Source organism: Furipterus horrens, unplaced genomic scaffold, assembly GCF_987537825.1.
Source record: "Furipterus horrens unplaced genomic scaffold, mFurHor1.1.pri manual_scaffold_5, whole genome shotgun sequence".
Lineage (NCBI taxonomy): Eukaryota > Metazoa > Chordata > Mammalia > Chiroptera > Furipteridae > Furipterus > Furipterus horrens.
In genome coordinates, this window is record NW_028327175.1 from 197,251,002 (window position 1) to 197,274,715 (window position 23,714).

At 61.4% G+C, this 23,714-nt stretch overlaps 1 protein-coding gene across 1 annotated transcript in view; it reads right to left on the minus strand.

Annotated features, from left to right (window-relative positions):
• The window catches only part of LHPP (phospholysine phosphohistidine inorganic pyrophosphate phosphatase), a 77,377-nt gene continuing 53,663 nt past the window's right edge, over positions 1-23,714 (minus strand). The window contains exon 7 of the mRNA XM_090279578.1: positions 1-138. Within this exon, the coding sequence (XP_090135704.1) occupies positions 42-138 (97 nt within the window). The 3' untranslated portion in view covers positions 1-41. The remainder of the gene's footprint in view (positions 139-23,714) is intronic.

A 23,714-nucleotide genomic window follows, 5' to 3' on the forward strand; every position in this document is an offset into this window, starting at 1 on the left:
GTGGGGGGTTGGCAGGAGGCTGAGGACCCCCCGAAGGCCCGTCACTTGTCCACGTGCTGCAGCAGCAGGTCCACGGCCTCCGCGAGGTTGTTCACGTAGCCGTCAGCTCTGACTTCGGGGTGGTGCTCGTCACTGGGCCTGGAGCACGGGGCAGAGGGCAGTCAGGCCACGCCCCAGCCCCAGCTGGCCCCACTCAGGACGCACACGCGCCTCCTGGTGTTGCCTCCACCTGGAGACCTCTCCAAACCCTTGCCCCTGGAAGCCTGCTCTGAGCCCCGAGGCAGAGATGGACTTGGCCCTGTTCTGAGCTCCTTCCTGCCCGGACCCCGGGGGCCCCCTCCAGGGCTGCCCTCACCCAGCACAGGGCCAGCACAGCCACGCTGACTGGGATCTTGGGGGCTGGGACCTCCCAAAGCTTTCATCCGTTCCCCAGACAAGGGGAGCGAGACCGCATGATAAATGCAGGTGCCTGGGGGGGTCCTTGCGGCGCCAAGGGGACCCCGTGTCGGGGCTTCATGGAGGAGGGGCTGTATCTGAATCTAGGTGACATGGGGCGGGGGGACTGTAACGGGGCGTTGTCAGGGGCAGTGGGTGGGCCAGGTGGGTGCAGGCTGTGCTGCCCAGGTGCTGACACCCTTGCCCCCGGCTCCTTGCCCCTCCCCCGCTCCGTGTCCCTCCCCCCGTTCCCCACTGGTTCCCTTTTCTCTCCACAACAGTGAGGTCAATGTTGTGTCCTGCTTGAAGTGGAACAAAACTCCCAGCAAACACCCCGCCCCGATGCATCCCCCAAGTCCCTGGGAACCAGCCCCAAAACTACCCTCCTCGGGCACATTTAGGGGATGCTGGGGCCAGGTTTACTGTCCATCAAAGGAGCTCATCCCCAAGAGGGAACAAGAAGCCCGCCCCTAACAGAAGATGCTTTGTACCGAGAGTCTGGCCGGCCCCCCTCACCACACAGCACACGGCGTGTAGCCAAGTGCCGTACGTGGCCAATCATGTTTCATTACGTATCGTTTAAATTCAGGGATCCATTAAAAGAGAGGGCTGCATTAGCAGCCAGCCTGTGTTCGCCAACACGCAGAGGAAATCGTGGACTTTACGTCTTCATTACGTGACGCTGCTGTGGGCGGGGCTCTCGGGGAACCGGGAACGTGGAGGGACTTGAGCTGGGCCTGCCTGCCCCAAAGGCTGGAAGCCCCCACCCCACGCTGGCCCGTGGCCTGCGCGCCCCAGAGGCTCAGACACGGCGCACTGTGGAGGCCGAGCCAAGAGCCCAGCAAAGCTGCACCCTTGGCAGTGGGGACGGAGCAGACGGGGTGAGGGCATTTACGGGAGGTGGAGGGGGTCGGGGAAGCTTCCAGAAGAGGGACAGACATCAGGCTGTATCCCCACCTCCCCCTCCCGTCCACTGGCCTCGCTGCTGGCCTCCCCCATCTGTCCCAAAGCTGGACGCAGGGGCAGACGTCCCACTGAGGGGCCAGCGGGCCCCTCTCGGCTCTCGGGGGGCTCCTGTGGGAGGCATTCTGCTGTCTACAGCTGAGCCCCAGCCTGTGGGTGGGCCCTCCGTGCACAGCAGCCCCGAGTGGGTCCCCGGGCTCCAGTCTGGGAGCTGGAAGCAGAGCCACAGATCCGACTCAGGTCAGCGAGGTCAGGAGGGTGGCCAGGAGCCAGCAGGACGTCCGCAACCCACCCCCCACCCAACTGGGCCCCACCCAAGGGTCCGGTGGGGCCTCCAGCTGAAGTCGGCCCCTTCCTCCCTTCCCTCCCCGGCACTGGTTCCTCAATCCCTCCTCTGCAGCTCCCCACTGCGCACGGCACAGCCCAGCGCTCAGCCCGGAGGATGAGCCCTTCCCCACCAGGCGCCCGCCCCGCATAGGTCAGCCTCCCAGGGGCCAGGGCCGCTGCTGCTTGGGCCGCCCCTGCCCAGACCATGTCCTGGCCACTGTCCTCAGGCTTCAAGACCTCACCCACCTTTCCCATTTCCAACGCTATGCTCTGTCCCTCGGGGCCAGAGGCTCTCTTCTCTGAACACAGAGGACTGGCCCCCAGGCCCCATATGCTTCTGTGGGCGCCCTGCTGACCTGGACTGCCCAGAGAGGGGGGGCGGGCTTCCTGCCCTTGGGGGTCACCCGCGCAGGCCTGGCCCAGCGCAAGCACCCAGGAAGTCCACCCTCAGCTGAATGAACAAAGGCCCCCACCCAGGCAGGGTGCTGCCTGTCACAAGCTATTCCTCCCCCTCATGCACTGTGAGCCGAGGGAAGGAGAGGCTGACGGAGAGAGGACAAGGCTGATGTGTGCGTGGCCTGGACAGCGTCACAGGGACGGTCTTCATAGTGGCCTAAGGGAAATGGTGGCCTGGACTCCCTGCAGAGGAGTCCGGCAAGGCGCGATTCCACCCCCGCCTCTCTCCTGGGCCCACGGACGGAGGGAACACAGGTGCAGCCCCTCTGTGAGGGGGTCCTGAGGGGCCAGGGACACGTCCCCACCCTGGTCTGCTCTAAGGTGGGGCCGCACATGGGAGGGGCATGTGTCCTTGTCCCCGATTGTTTTGGAGGGACTGGCTGCACCCCCAGTGGCTGGGGGCGGGATAGCCAAGTGAATTCAGGAAAGGCCCTGGGAGGGTGACGCCAACGCTGGGCTGTGCAGACGCAGTGGCAGGAAAAGGCCAAGAGGGTGTCGGGTCCTGGGGCTGGAGGTGACGAGGCTGGGCTAAGGGTGTCTTTCTCCCTGAGCCCCAGAGCCCAGGACCCACAGGCCTGAGCAGTTGTGTGTAGGGGGCTTTGGGCCAGCGTGTGGCCCCCGCAAATGCCAGGACGCTCCGCCACCTGTGCTCGTCCACGCTTTTCCAGAGGCTGCTGTCCGCGGCGCCAACACGAGGCCTGCGCCACAGCGCTCCCCGCTGCCCACCTGCCAGCCCAGGGTGCGCACTGTCAAGACGGCAGCTGGCCGGGGCCCAAGGGTCAACAGTCACGTCCCGGGGTGGCTGGGAGGGAGGAGTCGGCCACAGATCTTAGACAGGCAGCTTCTACCTCCGTCCTGGGTTCTGGAGGTGGACTGGGCCGGTGGGGCAGCCCCAGACGCGGGCGGACACCCTGGTGCCTAGACTCCTGGGCAGAAGGCCCTCCCCACGCAGCCCCGCCTCCGCCCAGCCACGGTCTGCCAAGCCCCGCCTTCACCCGGGACTCAACCTTGTCCCTGCCTGTGAGGAGGTCACCACAGAAGCAGGCACCGGGCCCTGAGCCGTCTGAGTGCCTAATCACTGGCTCCAACCTCAGGTTCCCATCCACACTCAGAGAGAGGCTCAGCCCTCAGGCCTGTGTCTGCCCCCCAACCCCCAACCCCTGCCCACCACGCCCTTAGCTCCCCTGGTTCTTTTCTTTTTAGATTTTATTTTTAGAGAAGGGGAAGGAAGGGAGAAAGAGAGGGACAGAAATGTCAATCGGTTGCCTCTCACACGCCCCAAATGGGGAATCTGGCCTTATAACCCAGGCCTGTGCCCTGACCAGGAATCGAACCAGCGACCTTTCAGTTTGCTGAATGACCCTGTACCCACAAAGCCACACCAGTCAGGGCTCCCCTGGCTCCTGTGTCCCTCACCAGCCGTCCTCAGTCCCACCTGCCTGGGCCCAGCTTCGTGCGAGGCCCGTATAAGCGAGCCCGGAGGCCCAGAGCCCCCACCCGGGCACTGCGCAGCTTAGGGCGCCGCCCGCCACTGATGGCAGGGACCTGCCCTCCCTCACCCACCAGCTCACACAGACAGGGCCTCTCCAGCTGCTTTAAAATCACGTGGGGGGACAAACACTGAAATACAAACCCAGGCCAGAAGAGCCCTGGCCCCGGGCCTCTCTGAGGCCCACAGCTTCTTGGCCAGGAAGGGAAAGGAGACAGACTTCTGCTTTCTGGGACCTCCCCTGGGGCCAGAGTTCTGTGGGGGGCGGGGGGCTCAGGTGTCTGGGCCTCCCCTGCCTGTCTGCTCGTCTGTAACAGGTAGAAGTTGGGGTAGCCCTCCCCCAGGTTACCCCCCACCCCGGGTCTCTGTGTAAATGAGAAGGCAGAGGTGTATCCTGGGTGATGTGCAGCCAGAACCACCCCCGCCATCTGCCCCCCAACCCTGATGCCTTTCTCCTGCCGCAGGTGAGCGAGCTGGGCCCCTCGGGGGACTAACGGTGGAGCCTAGAGCCTGACCTCAGGGGATGGGCAGAGGAAGGGGCATCGCAGGTGCCCAGCCAGGGCAGTGGCCTTGGGTAAAGATGATGCTAAGCCCTGGACAGCTCTGTATGCAATGAAGAGGAACCCCAACCACACCAAGACTGTCCCCCCAGCCCTGGTACCCCTCCCAGGGGCTGCAGATGGCTATGCCCCCTCCCTCTTGTTACTGCTTCTCAGAGGAACTAAAACGGGGTAAGGTCCTGTACCCACCAACTGCGAGACGCCTACGCCCTCCCTGCATGTGCACATGTGGGCTGTCCTAGGCTGGGCCCAGGGAGAGGGGAGGGTTGCATTATCTCTACTTCCTGCCCCAAGCCTCGGTGGTCCTGACAGTCTCCCAGTGGTCTGACCCCCATGTGGATGTGGTGATGAGCTGGGGTGAGAGGCAGGCGCTGGCTAACTGATGTCCCGGTGCCCCAAGCCCCAGACCCCTGCCCTGGCTGACCTGTCTTCCGGCTGGAAAGGACAGAGATGCTTGCTGGGCCAGTTCCAGGGGCTCAGAGCCCTGGTGGGTAAACTGAGGCAGGGAAGGGATGTGCCAGATAGAGCTCCCCCTCCCCACCCCACACCCCAGCCAGCAGGCAGGCCCCAGGATGCAGGGGAAGATCACCTGGCTGGGGGGGATGGGTGAGCGGCAGACGCTGCACCAGAGGAACGAGGGACAGCGGGGCACTGGCCTCCGTGTCTGCTGCGCAGCCCCCGTGCAGTGGGGACCCTGCCTTGTCCATTCTAGGGACAATGACCCAGATGCAAAAAGGGGTGGACTCTGCCCAGAGCCACAGGCCAGACACGGCAGAGCTTTCACGCAAGTTCAAATCCCGGCTCACAGCGATTCCTCCCTCAGTACAGGGACGTGTTCTATGTCTGGGAGCTGCTGACGTGCTGGTGACCTCCGGCCAGGCTGGGAGGCCCGTGGGCAGTGGCGCACCTCCCCTTCGTGTCAGCTCCAGGACAGAGACGGGCCTGGGGCCATGTGGGCTGGCTTCAACAAAGGCGAGGAGGGGGGCACCGTGTGTGTGAAAAGCCAGCAAGGAAAGGCACGATTCACGCGGACGCGCACACGGGTGCTGGGAGCAGGGCTCGCCTCCCCGCGACCAGGCTCGCCCAGGCAGGACAGCCAGCCACCGCAACGCCTCATCTGAGCCTTGACATCCCCAGCACCCCGGGCCAGGCCTCAGCAGGGGCGCATTCCACCCTCGTGGAAGGCGGGGGCGGTGAGCCCAGCAGCGGCGGGACCTCACCAGGGACCCTGGCACCTGTCCTCGGGGCCGCTCTGTCCACAGGGAGGAAACTGGCATGTTTGAGCCCGGCGGCGCCTTGTCAGCCAGAACAGACCCACAGCGCCAGCTGCTTCCCGTTCGGTTCTCACTGCCCATTCGCCACAGGCACCTGCAGGTACTTAGAACAGAGGCAGGGTGTGCTGGAAGTGAGCTGCCCACTACTATGGCAGCGGCCTCAGGAGAGTACCTTACCCTGCAAATGAGGTTCCCTGAACCCCCAAGGCTGGCTGGAGGCCCTGCCCCACCTTTGCCCAATTTACATGCACAGTGAGGCCAGAGACATAAACCGGTGGCCCCTGGACATGTCTGGTTGGGCCCACATGGCCTTTTTCAAAAATAGAAGCTGGAAATGTGGCTTGTTTTGAAAATCTTGCCAGTGTTCCCTCCACAAAAATGAGCTGATATAGTGTGGTAGCTGCTCCCTTGAATGGGGCCAGTGGCTTCTATTTTGCCATAGTCCCCACCATTCCCTCTTGTATCCCTATTCTTAGTCTAGGTCTGACTCACCCCACTACATGTCCTGCCTGCCCCCTGCAGGTGTCTGAATGTGCTGCTTTGCCCTAAAGCACTGGCTATCTGTGACTCTGTTCCCAAGGAACAAGTCACCTCTTCAGATGCCTCTCCTGAAGCCCTTCCCCAGCCCTCACTCGGCTCTGTGCCCCATGCCACCTGTGTGGACCCCACTGGAGCACCTGTCATTGTACTGCACTTTCTGGTTACTTGTGTGATGCCCCCTCCAGGCTGTGTGCTTCCTGAAGGCAGGAGTACCTCTGTGGTGGCCTCATGCTCCCAGCAGATGGCTTTGGCTTCTGGCCAAGACAGGACAGTCGCCCTGAGCAGATGAGCAAGCAGCCTGTGTCCTTCTGAGTGTCTGGGGGCCCGAGAGTCCTCCCCAAGCCAGCCTAGAGAACCAGACACAGGGGCCCGTCCACCCCTTTCCTCAAGGGTGATGAGCACAGGGCCAGTATCTGAGGCTCAGGGCCTTGGGGCCCCGGCCTGGCCTCACCCCTGGAGCCCAGGCCCAGCACACGGAGCCACATGCATCCTGAATTCCTCATGTCCTTGGAGGGGCCCCACTATCGAGGCCCCAAACACCTGAGCTCTCAGCCTGGGTGGCAGTGCCTGGCCCCAGAGAATGTCCTTCTGGGAACCACTTGCCAGGACCAAAGACCCTCCCTCCCCAAACCCAGACTGTTGGAAACATGAGGCCGCTCCACCCCAGAGCCAGCACCCCATGGATGGCCAGCCCAAGGGAGCCCTCAGAGGCAAGCCGCGCCTCCCCGCGCCCCTAGGCCTGCGGCAGGCTCTGGGCCCGAGGACAGCGTCCCAGCAGGGCCGCCGGGGCTGGTGCTGGAGGCTGAGGCACACGGAAGCTGGGGTCCGAGAGGGCGGGGAGGGCGCCCGTCACCTCTGCGGCTCCCCACCACCACAGAGGCCAAACCCAGTCTCTGAAGTGGCAGGAGAGGTTCCCGGAGCCCACCAGCTACACCCACATTCTCCCCTCCCCCAGAACCCCCTGTGTCCTGTCATTCTCCAAGCCACTGCCCACAGGTCCGCTCAGGCCCACTCCCTCCGTGAGGCCCGACTCAGAGATACCCCTCCATGGTCTCCAGGACCCGTCCTACCCCTGAATGAATGAATGAACACTGTAATGCCTCTGGGACATGGGCCCAGGGAATCCAGGTAGGACCTTCCAGAAGGGGAGCCTGACATCGTCTCAGGAAGAACACCCCAGAGTGGGCAGCACTGTCCGTGGAACAGACAAAGTCCCCTGGAAGGCGGGGTACCCCAAGTCAGGCCCCGACAGTCAGTCAGCCTACACCCTGGTGACCCCCACAGGTTGTCCAAATAGCAAGGGTGGTTTCTGTTTTCTTTCTCTTTTTCTGTTCCCAGTGAGCATTTCAGGCCTGACCCTAGAGTTTCCTAACTACATGCACCTGTGGGCCTGAAAGCCTCCCACACCTGGGCCAGGGGACAGCAAGGGGGGCTGGAGGGTGGGGGAGGGCTGCCCAGCTGCGTGTGTACGGCCGTCCTGCTATTCTTGTCCACTGGGTTTGGCAGAAGGTGCTGAGCTACAGGCTCAGACTGGGCTGGCCCTGACCGCCCTGCGACCTTGGACATGGCCCCTCGGAGCCTCGATCCCCTCAGCTGTCAGTGGGGCTGAAGAGCCCTCTCCCAGGGCTGCGGCGGGCGGCCAGGGAGATGCAACAGCGGGCCCGGGGCAGGCTGGGCGGCGAGGAAGGCTGAGGGCCGCTCTGGCCAGAGAGGTGCTGATCTCAGGGGGCTCTCGACAGGGACACACACATGCTGTGTTCCTGCTCTGCAGGGGACAAGCAAGCAGCCTATGCAGAGACACCGTGTGCTGGGCCTGGGACAGACGACAGGGGCCACGCGGGACTCCCCGGACAGAGAGGGAGCAGCTGTCCAGCCTGTGCCCCCAAGGTTGCCTTGGGGGCCCCCTTCTCCAAGCCCACTGGATGCTCTACTCATAATACCCACAGCAGTGACAGTCACAAGCGCCCTCTCCCTCCGGGGACCCGGCGCAGGCCCTTACAGGCGGCAGGGGCCACTGCAGCTGTCCCAGCTGACCAAGCGGAGGCTGGGACGGGAACGTGGTCTGCCCACGGCCACAGGGCCAGTGCTGGGGGGCGTGGAGTCAGGGGGCCGGGCAGGTGTGCAGGTGGTGGGCGGGGCCCAGCGAAAAGGCTGGCCGGGTCTCACGGCAGAGGCGCCCTGACAGCTGTTCAGAATACTTTGATGAAAACACAGTGAACACCTGGTGTGTGTTTAGATTAAAACAAGCCGGCCCGGCCCCTCGCAATGTGCTCTCCAACGGCCGAGTCCCCTGACAAGTTCCCAGGGGCCCCCCCGCCCAGGCCCAGAGGGGCACAGGGCAGGTGCTCACTCCCGCCTCCCCTGGAAATGCCGCCCCAGCCCCTCCTTTCAAGGAGAGACCACTCAACATTGGGAAGACCCCATGGCTAGCCCAGTCGGCCCTGGCCTTGCATGCATAAGGGGAGCCCCAAGATGAGAGAGCATGAGGGGAGAGGGTGCCCCTCTCTGTCCTGGGGACGGCGCGGCTGAACAGTCCCACTCGTGGAAGGCCAGGCGTCCTCTCCCCAGTGTACAGACCTGGGCGGCTGGGCCAGGGGATCTTGCTGACGACAGGGGCTACTATAGGCAGGACACCATGCTGGCGCCTCCTCAAGCTGTCCTGGGAGGTGGCACCAGGAGCCCCCTCGACAAATGAAGAAACCGGGGCTCAGGAGCCCTGAGGGACTTGGCCAGAGCTCCACTGGCAGAATAGGACTTGCACCCAGAACCTCGGTCCCGGTCTGTCCCTGAGAGAAGTAATCTAAGGCAGGTGCCCTACTTGTGATGGGCCAGGCCTCTCCTCTCTGCGTGCTGTTTAGGGTCCAACGTGGGGCGCTCCCATTCGACGTGGGGTTGGAAACGTACTTGTATAAGCTCCACGGCCGCCCAGATGCCCACCTGGGGCTTCTGATCTACCAGCTGATTCCCACTGCGCACGTGAGTCCCACTTAGAAAGGGTTAAAGTCGGCACTCGCACCAGGAGGTCTGAAGGGCCGCTGTGTACACGGAAAGAGCTCAGTGTCAGGAGCCTTTAGTGACAGGCGTCGAGGCTGAGCAGGGGGGTGAGAGGGGTGCTGGCTTGGCAAGTCGCTTAAGGGCAGCGCACAGCGCACACCTCAGAAGGGCCAGACTGACCACAGGGACTCACGCGTGCCCGGTGGGGTGCCCAGGCACAGCGCTCGGGAAGAACGTTTGGGAGACATCTCCTAAGTCCAATCATGTGACTGCCCTGTGCCCCGGCGACTCCATTCTGGGACTATCCCTGAGAGCTGTGACGCTATGTCCACCTAGAGACGAGAGCGAGAATGGTCCACAGCTCTTTTCAGAACGACCCTGAACTGGCAGCACCCAAGTGCCCGTCAATAGCAGGATGAATAAACCGGGGTCTGGTGCTACAATGAATCAATGAAACATAACAATGAAAGAGAAATGGCTCCTGCTACACGGAACACCGTGGATGCAATAGTTCTGTGAAATGTCCCAGGTAGGCCCGGAAGGGCACACACAGTGACGTTTATAACTAGGACAGAGCCAGAGGACATCAGGGAGAGATGGCTCAGGAAGCGCAGTGAGGGGGTGGCGGAATACCTGCACCACGGACCTAGAAATTTAAACAGAAGGAAATGCAGCTTTGAGTTCCCTGGAAGCCACAGCAAAAAGAGAAACCCTGTGGGTTACACAGAAGCAGATGATTATTTAGGAGGGAGCAGCACCGCTGAGGAGGGTCTTGCCCTTGCCCTGTGTGAAGGCACAGTGAGGTTGCGAGGGGGGTTCAGCAGAAACTGAGAGGTCGACCTTCCCGAACCAGCAGCCTCTCGGCCACCTCCCTCCAAGGTGCCGATTCCATGGCTTCAGGGCCGGCTCGGCCTGCTCCCCTCGGCCCAGTGCCTGACATGGCATCCAGCTCACTGACGGGCAGCTTCCCTCCTGGAGCTGGAGCCAGACTCAGAGCCGGGAAAGGAGGTTCCATGTGGGGCAGGGAGCAGGGTGCCCCTGGCCTGGTCCCCACCCACCATGGAGCTCTATGAGCAAAGGGAGGTAACAACACCCTCCCACCCCTCCCGGAGGTGGCGGAGCCACGGTGGGGGGGGGGGGGCCTGGCTGTAGCTTTTCACACACAAGGCTCTGGACGCGTGTGGCCTGAGTTCCAAACCTGCCTGCGCAGGTGACCCTTCTGAGGCGCATCGGCACGAGTGGGGACCACGAGGCTGGGCATGAGCACCCAGGTGAGTGGCAGGCTCCCAGCCTGTGCCGCCGGGCGAAGCAGGGCCTCGGGGATGCGATGAGGCAGTGGTGCTGAGGGCCTCGCAGATGAAAAGGACCGAATCGTCCTGAGTGGCATCAAGAAACCCTTCAAACAAGTGTCGCTGGTTCGATTCCCAGTCAGGGCACGTGACGAGGTTGCACGTCAGGTCCCCAGTTGGGGGCGCAAGTGAGAGGCAACCACACAGTGATGTTTCTCTCCCTCTCTTTCTCCTTTCCCCTCCCTCTAAAAATAAAATAAAGAAACAAATAAATAATTTAAAAAAAGAAAGAAAGAAATCCTTCAAAGGGGCGGCTTGCTTATTTGAAACTGACACTCTGCTTCACAAGGACTGTCCCAAGGGGTGGGTCCCTTCTGAGGAGCCCCTGCCTCTGGGATGGCCTGCCTGTCCCCCTGCATGTGACTCTGCAGCAGCCACGTTGCCTTTCAGTTTGTCATGTGCACCCTGCCCTGGGCAAAGGCTGTCCTTCGCCGTCTCCTCCCCAGGGCTGCGAGCTGACAACAGAGAATGATTGTACACATGTTCACAACCCGCATGGTTCCCGTCCAACCGGGGAGAGTATTAGGGCTTATCTGGTCTATCTGCTCCGTGAAATGGGGTGCAGCCACGAACCCGGGTCAGAGGGCAGGGGAGGTGGAAGATGGGGGAGGTGGAAGACAAGGGAGGTGCGTGCCCATGGCAGATGGCGGGGTAGGAGCTAGGACCTCTTCTCTGAGCTCCCCGGGAGGCTGCTGTGGCTCTGTCTTACGACGCACAGAACAGGGAAAGCCGCTTTGTCTCGCCATTGCTTCACTGGGGGCACTGGCGAGGCTGGGAAGTCAGCACTGTGCTCCAGCCCAGCCAGACCCAGCAGGAGGCACAGCGGACCCTCCTGGGCCTGGGGCTCGGCAGCCGTGGGACGAACAGTCCAGGCCAGCCTGGTCCCTGGGGCCGAACACCAAGCTGGCGGTGGCAAACGCCACCTGCTCTGCAGAGCGTATCAGCTGACAGATCACAGCCTGCCCAGGGGAGCCTCGGTAACCCTGGGGGCCAGCAGTACCTACAATGTCAACAAGTGCCACCTGGAGACCCTCTTTACCCCACCCCACCCCCGCCGCCCAGGGCTGGTCTTCGCCCGGCCTCTGCCCTGCCAACAGCCAGTGGGTGTCGAGTGGGCCCACCAGTCTTGGGACAGAGTCCCCCAGGAGCAGACCCAGCATGGCAACACCTTATTCATAAGCACCCAGAGAAGGCTTTCCATACCACCCCCCAGAGGGAGTAAGGGCTTTGCTTCAGGTGACGCGGCTGCCATGGGGCAGGGCTGGGACGCAGACCCCAGGCTCACCCCAATGCCAGCATCATCCCTGAATCTGCTGAAGGAAGCCAGGCCCCAAACAAGGCAAACGAGCCCTCAAACCCAAGAGCTGGAGGGACTACGGGGCACAGCCCTGCTGTTTCCAGGCGAAGAGACGGAGACCCAGAGGGGCGGCCCCGGCCCGAGGCGGCCCAGCAAGGCTGCACCTGAGCTGGGAAGAGCCTGTGTGTTTTCAGGGAGCTGAGCCTGGCCCTGGGCGCACGGCGGCCTGCCCGCCACCCAAGAGGCGGAGGCCCGAGCTGGGGGGGGCCCGGGACGTTGTCGCTGCTGCCCGCACTGACAACATGGAGGTGGGGGTCGGGAGGGGGTCACCCCTCACCAGTCCATCCAGCCACACAAGAGGGGAAACTGGGGCACAGGAGTGGAGGGCCCGGCGGGAACCCGCAGGAGGCCAGCGCCCCTCCCCCGGCCAGACTTAGCACCTTCCACCCGGTCAGGTTCCCCGAAAAGCTGACGGATGCCACCTCATTCATCACAGTCCAGACAGCACCTCATAAATGGTAAACGGTCAAAGCCGCGCCGTGAGGGGCCATTCATCCCGGCCCTCGGGGACGCCAGGCGGCTGGGCGGCGCGCCCCACACTGGGCCGATTGTGCCGCGGGGAACCCGTCCAAGCTGCCCGCCGCTGGCACGCGGCCGCGCCCTGGACGATTCCTAGACGGAATCTTGTTTTCTTCAGTTTCATCTCTGGCTCCAGAAGGGCAGCTGCTCCCCCCGAGCACTGACTCAGCACGGCTTTGATGTTCCCCAGCCCGGGGCCTGTCCCCGACTTCCGGGGAAGCCATAAACCCACCCTGAATGAGCTGGGCCTGTGGCCTCTGCAAGGCCCTGGAAGCAGCTCGCGGGGCTCCCATGGGCCCGCCACACACGTGGGTGGGGACGGCGCCCTCGGGTGCATCTGCCCAGTGAGCCTCAGGGCGGCGTGGTGCGCGTTCCGGAGGCCGCCCCGAGTGCCATGGAGATGAGAATGCCTCACCCTGAGGTGTGGCAGGAACCTCCCCAGTGACTTCACGGGGCAGACCTGCTGTCTGTGACAGGGGTCCTGCTGCCAGAGAAGGGGCGGCCACGGCCCTCGCTACAACCACAGCGCCTCCCCTGACGTTACGGGGCATGGCCAGTGCTGCACACCCTTTCCCCCTCCGTTTGGGCACCACTGTGCTCTGGCCTCTGGTCTATGGCGGAGGGAGCAAGCTCATTGGGCTTGTCAGCCCCTCGGTCCCAGAGCCGGTAAGTGGCAGTGCCTTGAACCCAGTGTCTCCTGGGCCAGGGTCCCCCCTCTCTCAGCTGAGCATCACTGGGTGCCTCCCGTGGGACAAGCAGGCCCACTGTTCGAATGGGGGAGCCCTGGGCAGGCGGGAGGGACACCGCCCTGCTCTCCTGCAGCTTCAGGCCTGGGGTTGACATGTCCCAGTCCCAGCATGGTGGTAGGGGACGCTGGGCGCGGTCCCAGAGCCCACATCACACCTTGACTCAGAATCCTGGGAGAGAAGTGCTCTTGGCTCCGATGGCGCCTTCCGAGCACGAGGAAGACCCGCCTGACCGTGTGTCCCTCACACCCTCGCTGCTGCAGAAGGCAAGGCCAAGTCCAGCGCTGGCACTGGCCCTCCCATGGCGGGGAAGAGGTGGGCACATAAATAGCATAGATGTTATTACCTAGGCCGGGCCTTTGAAACCAACCCAGGCCGACAGGGACGCCCAGCTGCAGCAAACCCCGTGCGGAACGTCCCAGCATTTCCCAGTGCCCAGACGTGGCCACCGCCACTCCTGGCAGCTGGTGGCACTTTCTCCTTCGGGTTCATGCACAGACCTCAGCCACTGCTTGCTCTGCACCCCTGGCCCCAAAATGCTCATCTGCCGTCTCCCTCTTCCACTCCATGTGCATTGAGAAGCGGGGAGAGAGAGGGAGAATGTTATGTGATTGGGCACATGAGCTGTTCACACAATTCTTTGGAAAGAATGACGGATGAAAAACCTGCAAAGCCAGTCAATCACACATCTGTTTTTCTAAGGGGGTGGGTGGGGGTGGAGAGAACTTTCCTGAAAGGACTTGGCCTTGAAACATTAAGTCAAACAACTAGAGTTGGCAGCGGCCGGCTTCCGAACACCGCCAGCCCGCAGAGACTGCCGGCCCAGCACGCTGCGTCGGGCTGTGGAATAATGAACACATTCAACGCCGGGCCCAGAGCTCCTGCACGTGAGGCGCTGCAGACCAGAGGGGCTGCGGCCCCAGGGACTCCCCAGCTCTGAACCAAGGGCCCGACTTCAGTTCTACAGCTGTGCCCCTGGCTGCCCAGCGGGGAACCCCATATGTCTGTCCCCATGGATTCAGGAGAGCCAACGGGTCCGTCGGGATGGCCAGGAAAAGGCCTTGCTTAGCGCTATTAACTCAGTAAGGAGTTGCAACAGATGAGTTATGGGGCCAATCCTCGGACGGCCACAGGACTTCTGAGGAGGGAGCCCCCCAGAGCCGTGGACTTCCGACCTCCGGTGGAGCTCCAGGGCGTCCCTGCGCATCCGGCCCTGGACAAAGGGGTAGTGCCAAGCCCGAGGGGTCCCTGCCCACACCTCCTCGTGTTTGCAGTCCTGTGTGGAACTGCGAGTCGCATCTGTGCCGCTCCCAGGCTGAGCCCATGTCCCCTTTTTAGAGTCAAGTTTTGATTTTTGCTGATCGGGCCTTTACCTTTTGAGCTGGCTTAGAAGCCAGAATGGCGGGCACAGATGGATCTGGCAGCTGGCAGCTCTGGAACAGATGAGAACTGAGGACCTGTGATGCGTGGCCCAAGCAAGCATGGCCGCCACCAAGGAGGGCCTGTCCCTGAACTCTGCGCCGCTTTGCTCAGGAAAGGCGCCTGCCTCGCACCGCTCCACCTCAGCCTACTGCATGCAGCTCCCCATAACGACCGACAGGCCCCGCCCCGGAGGCTGCCATGAGCCTGGGCTCTTCCTGCCTTGGCTCCCAGAGCACCATGCCACCTGTGGGCCAGCCCCTGCGGAGGGGTGGCTGGTCCCTGCTCAGGGTCCCGTCTGTCCTGGTGCCAGACGAGACTAGGCTGGCCGCGGGGGGATGAGGTAGGCCTTGGGGCAGACTTAACCCTGCAAGCTGCTGTCACAGCAGATCGTGAAGAGCAAGAACCTACCAATATGGATATGTTTGTGCAGACATTTGTAAAAGTCTTCCACTTTTTAAATTCAGTTACAAAGCATAGCCCTGGCTGCTGTGGCTCAGTGGATTGAGTGATGGCCTGCGAAACAAAGGGTTGCTGGTTCGATTCCCAGTCAGGGCACAGGCCTGGGCTGCAGGCCAGGACCCCAGTTAGGGGCATGCAAGAGGCAACCACACATGGATGCTTCTCTCCCTCTCTCTAAAAATAAATAAATAAAAATCTTTAAATAATTTATTTTTTAGAGCACAGATTGTTGCTCTGGAGAGCAATGCTTCGGTCAGCTGGGCCTGTGGTCCCCTTGGAGGTGAGGCCCACTGATAGGAAGAACTAAAAAGAGAAATAATAACCAGTGTTGGCAACGATATAGAAAAATCAGAACCCTCACACGCTGCTGCTGGGAATGGAACTGGTGCGGCTGCCATGGAAGACAGGCTGGCACGTCCCCAAATGATTAATTATTGCTCGCTATTCGACCCTGCAATTCACCCACTCCTAGTGTACCCCCAACGGAACGCAGCAGCCGCTAAAGGCCCCACTGTGTGTGGTTCCGTGTACAGGATGCGTCTAGAACAGCAGATCCATAGACAGTAGATTAGTGGCTGCTGCGGCTGGGGCCGGGACAGCTGGCCAGACGGGGAAGGTGGCACAGGGTTTCTATTAGAAGTGATGCCATGTTCTAGAAGTGACCGACGGCGGGGCCGTCATACACCGAAGGGCATCCCGTTGCCCACGTTAGGTGGGCGGGCTGCGTGGTGCTGCGTTATATCTCAAGAAAGCCATGTTTAAAGACCACGTTTAAAGGGACTTGTAAAAACAAATTTGGCAAGTTCACCTATGCCCGAGGGGGCATGGCAAGTCCGTGGGGAAACGGTGGGCTACTGAAAACACCTGGCTGTATAAAATCAAACTCCTACCTCATGCCTTGCCCACAGTCAAACCAAAGGGGCTCAGCAGGAGAATGTGCAACACAGACTTTAAAAGTTCTGGAGGAGAATGGAGGAGAATATCTTTCTAATGGCGAGGAGACGTCTGACATGAGACAAAATGCACCAACCACAGCAAAATGATTAACAAATCCGATTCTGTGTCCGGGTAAGAGCCGAGGGCAGCAGGCCACCGTGGACACGGGGAAAGACAAAGCAGAGGCTGGGAACAAGTCTCCGCAGCACAGATGCCTGGCGAATGAGGAGCAGACGCTCCACAGAACTGCGACACACTGACCACCCAGCATCCCGCAGTGACGGGCACAAAGGGCAGGAATAGATGACTCACAGAAGGGACACTTGATGGGCCGGTCGGTGAACGTGTGAAAAAGTGCCCCGACCACACCAGAAGCGCAGGGAACACTGAGCACATTAAAGCGGGATATTACACACCCTTCGGATTTGGGGAAAACAAAACAAAACAGCCTCACAGTACCGAGAACTGGCAAGGATGTGGGAAAACGGGATTCTTTTCCAGTGCCGGAGGGGATGGAAACGGGCCCACCCCCTTGGAGCGCTCTGCAATACCCAATTAGTGAGCCATGGACACCCGCGCGCCTTCAGCCAGCTCCCTGCTCCCGCATCCGGGCAGCTGAGCCCCTCCCGACCCCGAGGTGCTGTCGAGAGAGAGAAGAGATTTCCAGGTCCAACACCCAGACCTGCCAGGGACAGACCCGGCCACGCGCACCTTTAACAAGCTCTCCAATGGGAGGCTTGTTACCCAGCGAGTGTGGGGAAAATTGCTCTAAAAGAAAACCCAGCCCGTTTGCACAAGGCGGCACGCTCGCCAGCGCTGCCCACCACGGCGTGATTTATAATCACGAAGAATTGGAAACCGTCTCTGCGTCCGTCAACAGGAAACTGGAATACAGACTGTGGGTCGGCTATGCACCAAAATGCTACAGCGTCACGCTGGCCTCCTCCCGGCCACCCTGACACGCGCGTCTCCAGAGGCTGTCGGGCCTCTAAGGAAACAGGCCCTACGTGCGGTTCCTCCCGTTGGTGCCCCGTCGCGTGAGCACCATTGAGGGGCCCCGGATGGCGTTCAGGGCTGGTCACCTTTCCAGGAGCTGGCTGTGTCCACCGAGGGGCGGGTGTGACTCAGGCTCACCCATCCCACGGTTGGGGTGGGGCGCCAAGAGCCCAGGGCCTTCTGCCAGGAGCGTGCCGAACCCTGGTGCCATGAGATTCTCCTCGAAAGAAGGGTCCCGTGGCCAAACTCATCTGGGGACGCGGAAAATGTCGCCCTTCTCAGCCAGCGACAAGGCCTGTTGACTTCGACAAGCATCGGGAAGCCCTGCCCAGAGAGAGGCAGACACGCAGCAGCAGCCTTGGGAACACCGTTAGGAGCACATGTCCCAGTGCTGGGACTGGCAGCACATCAGCGAGAAGCTGCCCAGGCGTTCCCAGACTGCTTACCTGCAGGGCCCCCCTCCCTGGAATCCCCTTGCCTAGAAACCCTCCTGGCCCTCTCTGGGGCCTCCACAAAGCCTGACACTGGCCGGACCAAAGATAAGTGACTCGGAGAGCTCTTGTTCCAAAGGCTGAAACCGAAGCGTGTGAGTCACAGCACGTGCGTGCCCACTGGGAGCCAGGCTGCAGGGCTGGGGGGCTGCGGGGTCCGGGCGGAGGTCCTGCCCGCCAGTGCACTGCCAGAGCCCACCCGCCGCAGAGCGCGAGTTCCTACAGGCCAGAGGCCACGTCTGGGTCCCCGAGGGTCTGTGTCCCCTTGGCATCTGGCATAGGGCACACAGGTACCTGGACAGAGCTCACACGTAAGACACAGGACTGTCCTTCCTGACCACCTCCCCTCCTCCTTCCTGCCAAGCTGGGATTAGACCACCTCCCCTCCTCCTTCCTGCCAAGCCGGCTCCCTCGGCCCACTGGGCCCCCAAGCCATGCCTGCCACCTGGGCTCACCTGGCAGGTGGGGCTCACAGAGCCCCCCGAGGGGTCAGAGGAGGGCACGGCAGAATGTGGGGGAGGTCCTCGGCCCCTGCTCAGCAGACAGGCAGCGGGCCCCGTGCGGGGTTATGCCGCGGCACCAGGGTGGGGGTGGGGGGAGGGGCCTGTCTAGGATTACTGGGGCGACACGTGTGAGGGCCTACAGGACAACAGAAGCTGCACATGCGGCATGGGAAGCGGAGCCACCGGAGCATGTGCTGGCTCCTGTCCCGAGGCCTGGGGAGCACGCTCTGGGCCGGGCTGCTCTGGTAAGGCCTCCGGGCCCCTCGGCTGGCCGCCACCGCCAGCCCTGAGGAAGGGCCGCGTCCACGCTCAGCAAGTGCGGCTGGGGAAGAAGACACACCGCCTAGACCCCCCAGTCCTGGGGGCCCGTCATCCCCTCCACCAGCTTCCCTGGCTGGGCCCGCACAGGGACCGCGGCGACCATAATGGCGTGGCCTGGCCTTGGGCGGCTCACAGCCTGGGGCAGGGGGGAGACTTGCCTGAACAGATCGGCACACAGGAATCGGAGTAGCCAATCGCCGTGCGGAACGGGCTGCGAGAGGACGTGCCATCCGCGGGGAAGGGGGTAAGGGGCGACAAGGTGTGCCTGCGTGTGCAGGTGTGGGGGGGTGCGCACATGTGTGGGGGGTGTAGGTGTGTGCATGTCGTGCTTCATCACAACAACACACCTGCTCATGCATCACGTCTCATGCACAGTTTTTTTCCGAAACATCAAATCACCCAGGTGACTCAGCCCCCTGTACAGTCCAGATTTGGCGCCCTGCGACTTCCGGCTTTTCCCAGAACTAAAATCACCCTCAAAAGGGAAGAGATTTCAGACCATCGACGAGATTCAGGAAAATACAACGGGGCAGCTGATGGCGACTGGAACTGTGTGAGGTCCCAAGGTGTCCACTGTGAAGGGGACTGAGGTGTCACTGTCCTGTGTACAGTGTTTCCTGTATCTCGTATCTTCAATAAATGGCTCTGTTTGGCATAGAACATGGCTGGATACTTTCTGGACAGACCTCGTATACCTGCTGGAGGAGATCACGGGCCACAGCTGCTAACACAAGTGGCCACCTGAGGCCAACCCAAGATGTTAACCCAGAGTGCTATCCGCTTTCCAGCCAGAGCACTGCTTTGTGGTCATGTGGGGATATTAAAGACTCACAGCGGACCCCAAAGAAGACCGCAGAGGACATGTTCACTAGTAATAATACAAGTCACTATTTACTAGTGCCAGGCAGCAGTCTAAGAAGTTGACCCGTGTCACTGATGCCCATGTACGTATGAGTGGAGGAGACCGAGACGGAAGGGGAGGGCAAAGGCGCACAAATGCAGTGAGTGGCTAAGCTGGGGTTTGAACCCACGCCTCTGGTTAGCCCACAAGCACGTGCTCACCCCTTGGTTTAGGCCCTCTCTCTTATTTGTCAGTGTTTATCACCCACTTATGACCAACATATGGAGCTGGCAGTCCACTGTGGGGACAGACCCAATAATAATTAGCCCTGACAGAGGTTGTTGGGTAAAGGGCTGGGGTGCCCAAAGGACAGAGGTCAGGGTCCGTGCCCTCTGGGACCGAGACCAGAGCAGGCCCCCAACTCTGAGCTTCTGGAATCCCAGGGAATTCCCCTTTTACCTCTCCCCACTGCTCCCCATGGGACCTCTGCACCCCTGCCCTCCCCACCAGCCTGGGACTCTGCTGGCCAGATCCGGTGAGTAGCCTGGGGTGCCAGCACCCCTGGATATGGGGGGCTTCCCTGGGGACATCCTGCAGACAGGGTCTGGGTGGCGGAGACACACAGACAGCAGGCAGGCCTCACTGCTCACCCTCAGGCCCTCGGCCTCTGCGGCCAGGCAAACAGCTCAGCTGCCCACCCCTCCTGCCCTCACAGTCTCCCAGTGGTCCGGCCAGGGCTCTGCACGAAGGACCCCAAATGCAGGAGAATGCTGCCAAACTGACTCTCCGAGGAGGACGGGGGGAAACCCTGGTTTGTAGCATTTGCCGACTGCCATGGAGTGAACACCTCCACGTGACAGCCTTCAAGCTACACAGGTGACTCCTGCAAGTTGGTCCCAGCTGGCCTAATTACAGTTACACATGTCACCGGAGCCAAGCGGCTCAGTGTCAATGCCGGGAAAGCCAGAGAAAAGCAGGTGGAGTCCCCACAGGGGTGGCAGCACCCTCACAACCCCAGGTTAGTGCCCCCCACCGAGGGCAGAGAAGTGAGATGCCCCTGGGGGTGCAAGGACCACCCCGTCCCTGGGGACCTGATGATGCTAACCAGATCCCTGGTGCCGAAAGGTCCCCTGAGCATGTGGAGGGGATATGGTGCCATGTCCAGTGTCCAGGATCTGGCCCCTGAGAGTAACTGGAGAAGGTGGCGACTGGCCAGGCCGGGCCGGGCCAGGGAGCCACTGGGGTCAGCTACACCTGTCCCTGGGCCTCCCCCCGAGATGTGTGAGTGCGGCATGGCAACTGACCACAACAAACAGTGCACAGCGGCCAAGCCGGCTCTGCAGGCCACCCAGAGGCCGGGCGCGGGCCCCACCTCCGCGGAGGCCCTCCTGGGCACCCTGGTTTCGCTGGGGTCCTGAAGGCGTCGGGTCCAGTTTTCTCCTCAACACACACAGCGCGGAAAGGCGCGGCGGCCCTGCACCGACCGAGCTCAGGCCGGATCCCCGGGCGGGGAGTGCGCTGGCAGCCACCTCCCTGTGACCTTGAGCAAGCCGCCCCCTCCCCCCAGGTCTCCGGCTACACACGGGGACAAGGGGAGCCCTGCTGCTTCCCCATCTGACAGAACCCGCAAGCCAGGAACTGATGCCGGCAAAGACCTTGAATGTTTGGACAAAGGCAGCCGCCCAGGAAGCGCGGCACGGGGTTGGGCTCCGAGCGTGGGCCCCGTTCTGGGATGGCTCCGAGGGACATGGGGCCGGATTCACACTGCAGGCTGGTAGCTACAGAATAGTGCCCTTTCTTAAAACAGGTGCAAACCCTGGAGACTCCGCAGGAAAGGTCCCACTCCCCGCATACTAAACTGTAACCCTAAATACAAATGCACTTCAGTGAGTGGACCTCGGGGACAGTGACCTGCACAGCGAGCTTGCAGGTGCCTGCGTTCTTTATCCACGTTGAGGTTTTTTTGGTTCTTAGTACGACAGGTGATTTTGTATTGAAACCAGGACACTTTAGGTATCACGGCATGAGACTGGGTCTTGCCTAAGCCTTCCCCGGTGGCTGGCTGTCTTTGGACACAACCCCAGCAGAGGGGGGTGAGGGGGCAGAGCTGTCTCATTATTGCCAGGCGGGGTGCAAGTCCAGTTCCCCCCTGGCCTCTGGGGATACTGGGGTGGGGGAGGGGCTCGTGAGTGCTGGTCAAGGGTGGCAGGAGCAGGAACGCCTCATGTCTGCCACCCATGTGGCCCCCATTGATGCTGTGTGTGTGCAGGATAGTTGGGTCCTCATTACCACCTGGCTCCCCACTTGTCCTTCTCTCACAACCCTCAGCATTTGGGGCTCAGTACAGCCTCCCGAGGGGGGAAGTCCAGGCTCCCCGCTCAGCCCTTGCTGGCATGGAGGGGGGCGGGCCACAGTGTTTTCCGTGGCGCGTGGCTCATGCAGAGCGATGGCCGTCTGCAAGTTTCTGTCTGGCTAGGCTGCCTGTTTTGCTAATGCCAGGAGGCTCCTGGGGGTCCCGTTGTCCGTCCTCTTGGTTTTTCTGGCTCGCTGGCTGTTTCCACTCCCAGTCTGGGGTCTATGCTGCATAAAAGAAAACCCAGGGACCTCAGCACTAGGTTGTTCCTCGGGTCCCGAGGTCCCTCGCTGGTCTGCCTGCATCTGCACCTTTCAGACACTCCTTATGCTTGTTTTACACCCAGCGTCCGGGGCTTTGAGTTGAGCTGAGAAGGAGGAACAGGGAAAGGCACGCCTACCCCACCTTGCTTTTTGTGGGTTAGATTTTTTTCTCTTGCACCCAGGATGGGTGTGGGCTGAAGAAGTCATGTGTGTCGCTCCCAGAAGACCCTTCCCGCTCCCTGTGAGGTGTCTGCCCCAGCGTGCCGCCCTGGGACGGCCCCGTCTGTGTCTTTGGGCTTGACAGAGAGAGGGCAGTGTGCGCTCTGGGGGTGTGAGCACCGGCGCCCACCAGTGGGCTCGCGCCCAGGCTTGGCTAGTTCGGCCTCCATTTTACTGGGCGAAAGACCCGAACCATGGAGTTCCTCCTGCCAGGCCCGGGAGAAGGATATTTTTAGACTTCCTCTCCCGGAGCTGCAGCTGAACCTCAGCAATCTGGTCCTTTCCTGTAGCCCATATAGAGAACGCAGGAGTCTATTTCAACGCTGACAAGTATGTGCCGTTAAATTGTACGTAAAGAAAGCTCGATCTGAGTTACGTTGCAAAAATACGGAAAGAAACGTGGGGGCGGGCGCACGGCAACTGGAAGGAAGTATGTCAGAACGACAATTGCTGTTACTGGTGAATCACAAGAGGTTTTCTAGCTGCTTCTTTCAGATTGTTTATAATTTCCAATTTCTCCACATGATTCTACTAATGTTTATTAAATTAAAAACAAAACTTAAAACCAGAAAACAATTCTCTCCCCTCCAGAAACGAAGGACTGCTCGCCTCACCGGACCCGAGCTTACCACGCCTTCAGGCCATAAACCCTGGGCCCGGCGCCTGGCGTGTGATGGCAGCCTGGGGACAGGCAGGCATGCCTCTGTCCTGGGCACCTGGGCTGCTGCCTTGCCCAGGTCCAGCGGCACCTCAGGTGGCAACACCACAGCAGGGAGTCACTTTGCCGCTCTGACCAAAGATGTCCCGACCCCACAGGCCCTACTCACTGTGCACCAGGGAGCCAGAGGTGTGCACCTGGGCAGCTCCCAAGCGCAGCAAACCCCAGCACTTCCAAGAATCTACCTCCCCCAGCATCGCCTACCCCAGACTCGCCAGAGGAAGGCCTCCTAGACGCAGACAAAAGAACCGCTCCCTGTCCCGCACGCAATAACGCCCGCCCAGGCAGACCAGGGAGGGCCTGCACGTGACATCTCGGCCCCACCAGCATACCCCCTCTGTGGCCTTGGTGGGTGGCCTTCATTTCAGCAGGCGACACTGGAAGGGCATGGGCTCCGGGGAAGCCAGCCCGTGCCCTGGCCAGGAGCCTGGGACCCACAGGCAGGGAGGGCAGGAAAGCGCGTGCGGAAGAGCCAGCTGGTACCGCCACAGCAGGTGCCCTCAGGTCCGCCCAGGCGCCTCCAGTGGGGGTCGGTGCTGTCAGAGCAGCCAAGAACCAAAGAACGGACACGCCCAAACTCCAGGACGGCCGGGGCAAGCCTTCTGAGGTGGCACCAGCTGGCTGGAGACCACAGGTCACCGGGACCCCCGGCACGGTTCTCGCCACTCCCCTCTCTCCAGGTCTCTCTTTTTCTTCGCTTTTGCAGGGTGTGGACACCTTGCTGTCTGCCCATCCGCTATCGGCAAATGATGGTCACCTTCCTCTCACAGAGGCGGGGCCACAGCAGGCCCCTTGTGCTCGGTCACATCTGCGGGGGAACCCACTGAGGGCCAGTGGGGGGCGGGGGGGGCAGGCCTGGTCACTGGCTGTGTCTTTATTTATAACTTCTTTTACTTCCAGCGTTAAGGCCCCGGAAAGGTCGAGAGAAAAATGAATGCCTTGACATTTTTTCCAAACATCCTCCCAGAGAGCTCTTGGCAAGGGAGCCGGCTTTGCTGAGAGCCTGAGAATGTCTGGCCGCAGAGCGCTCCTCAGCGGATCTATTTTTGTTTGGTGAGACATCTGTGCTCTGCTAGGCTCCACGCTTGGGACTATAAAGGAACAACAAAACATGTAAACAGGGACCAAACGCTCTACCAAAATAAAAGTGGGTCTCGAACCATGTTGTTCTGTGTTCGGGAGG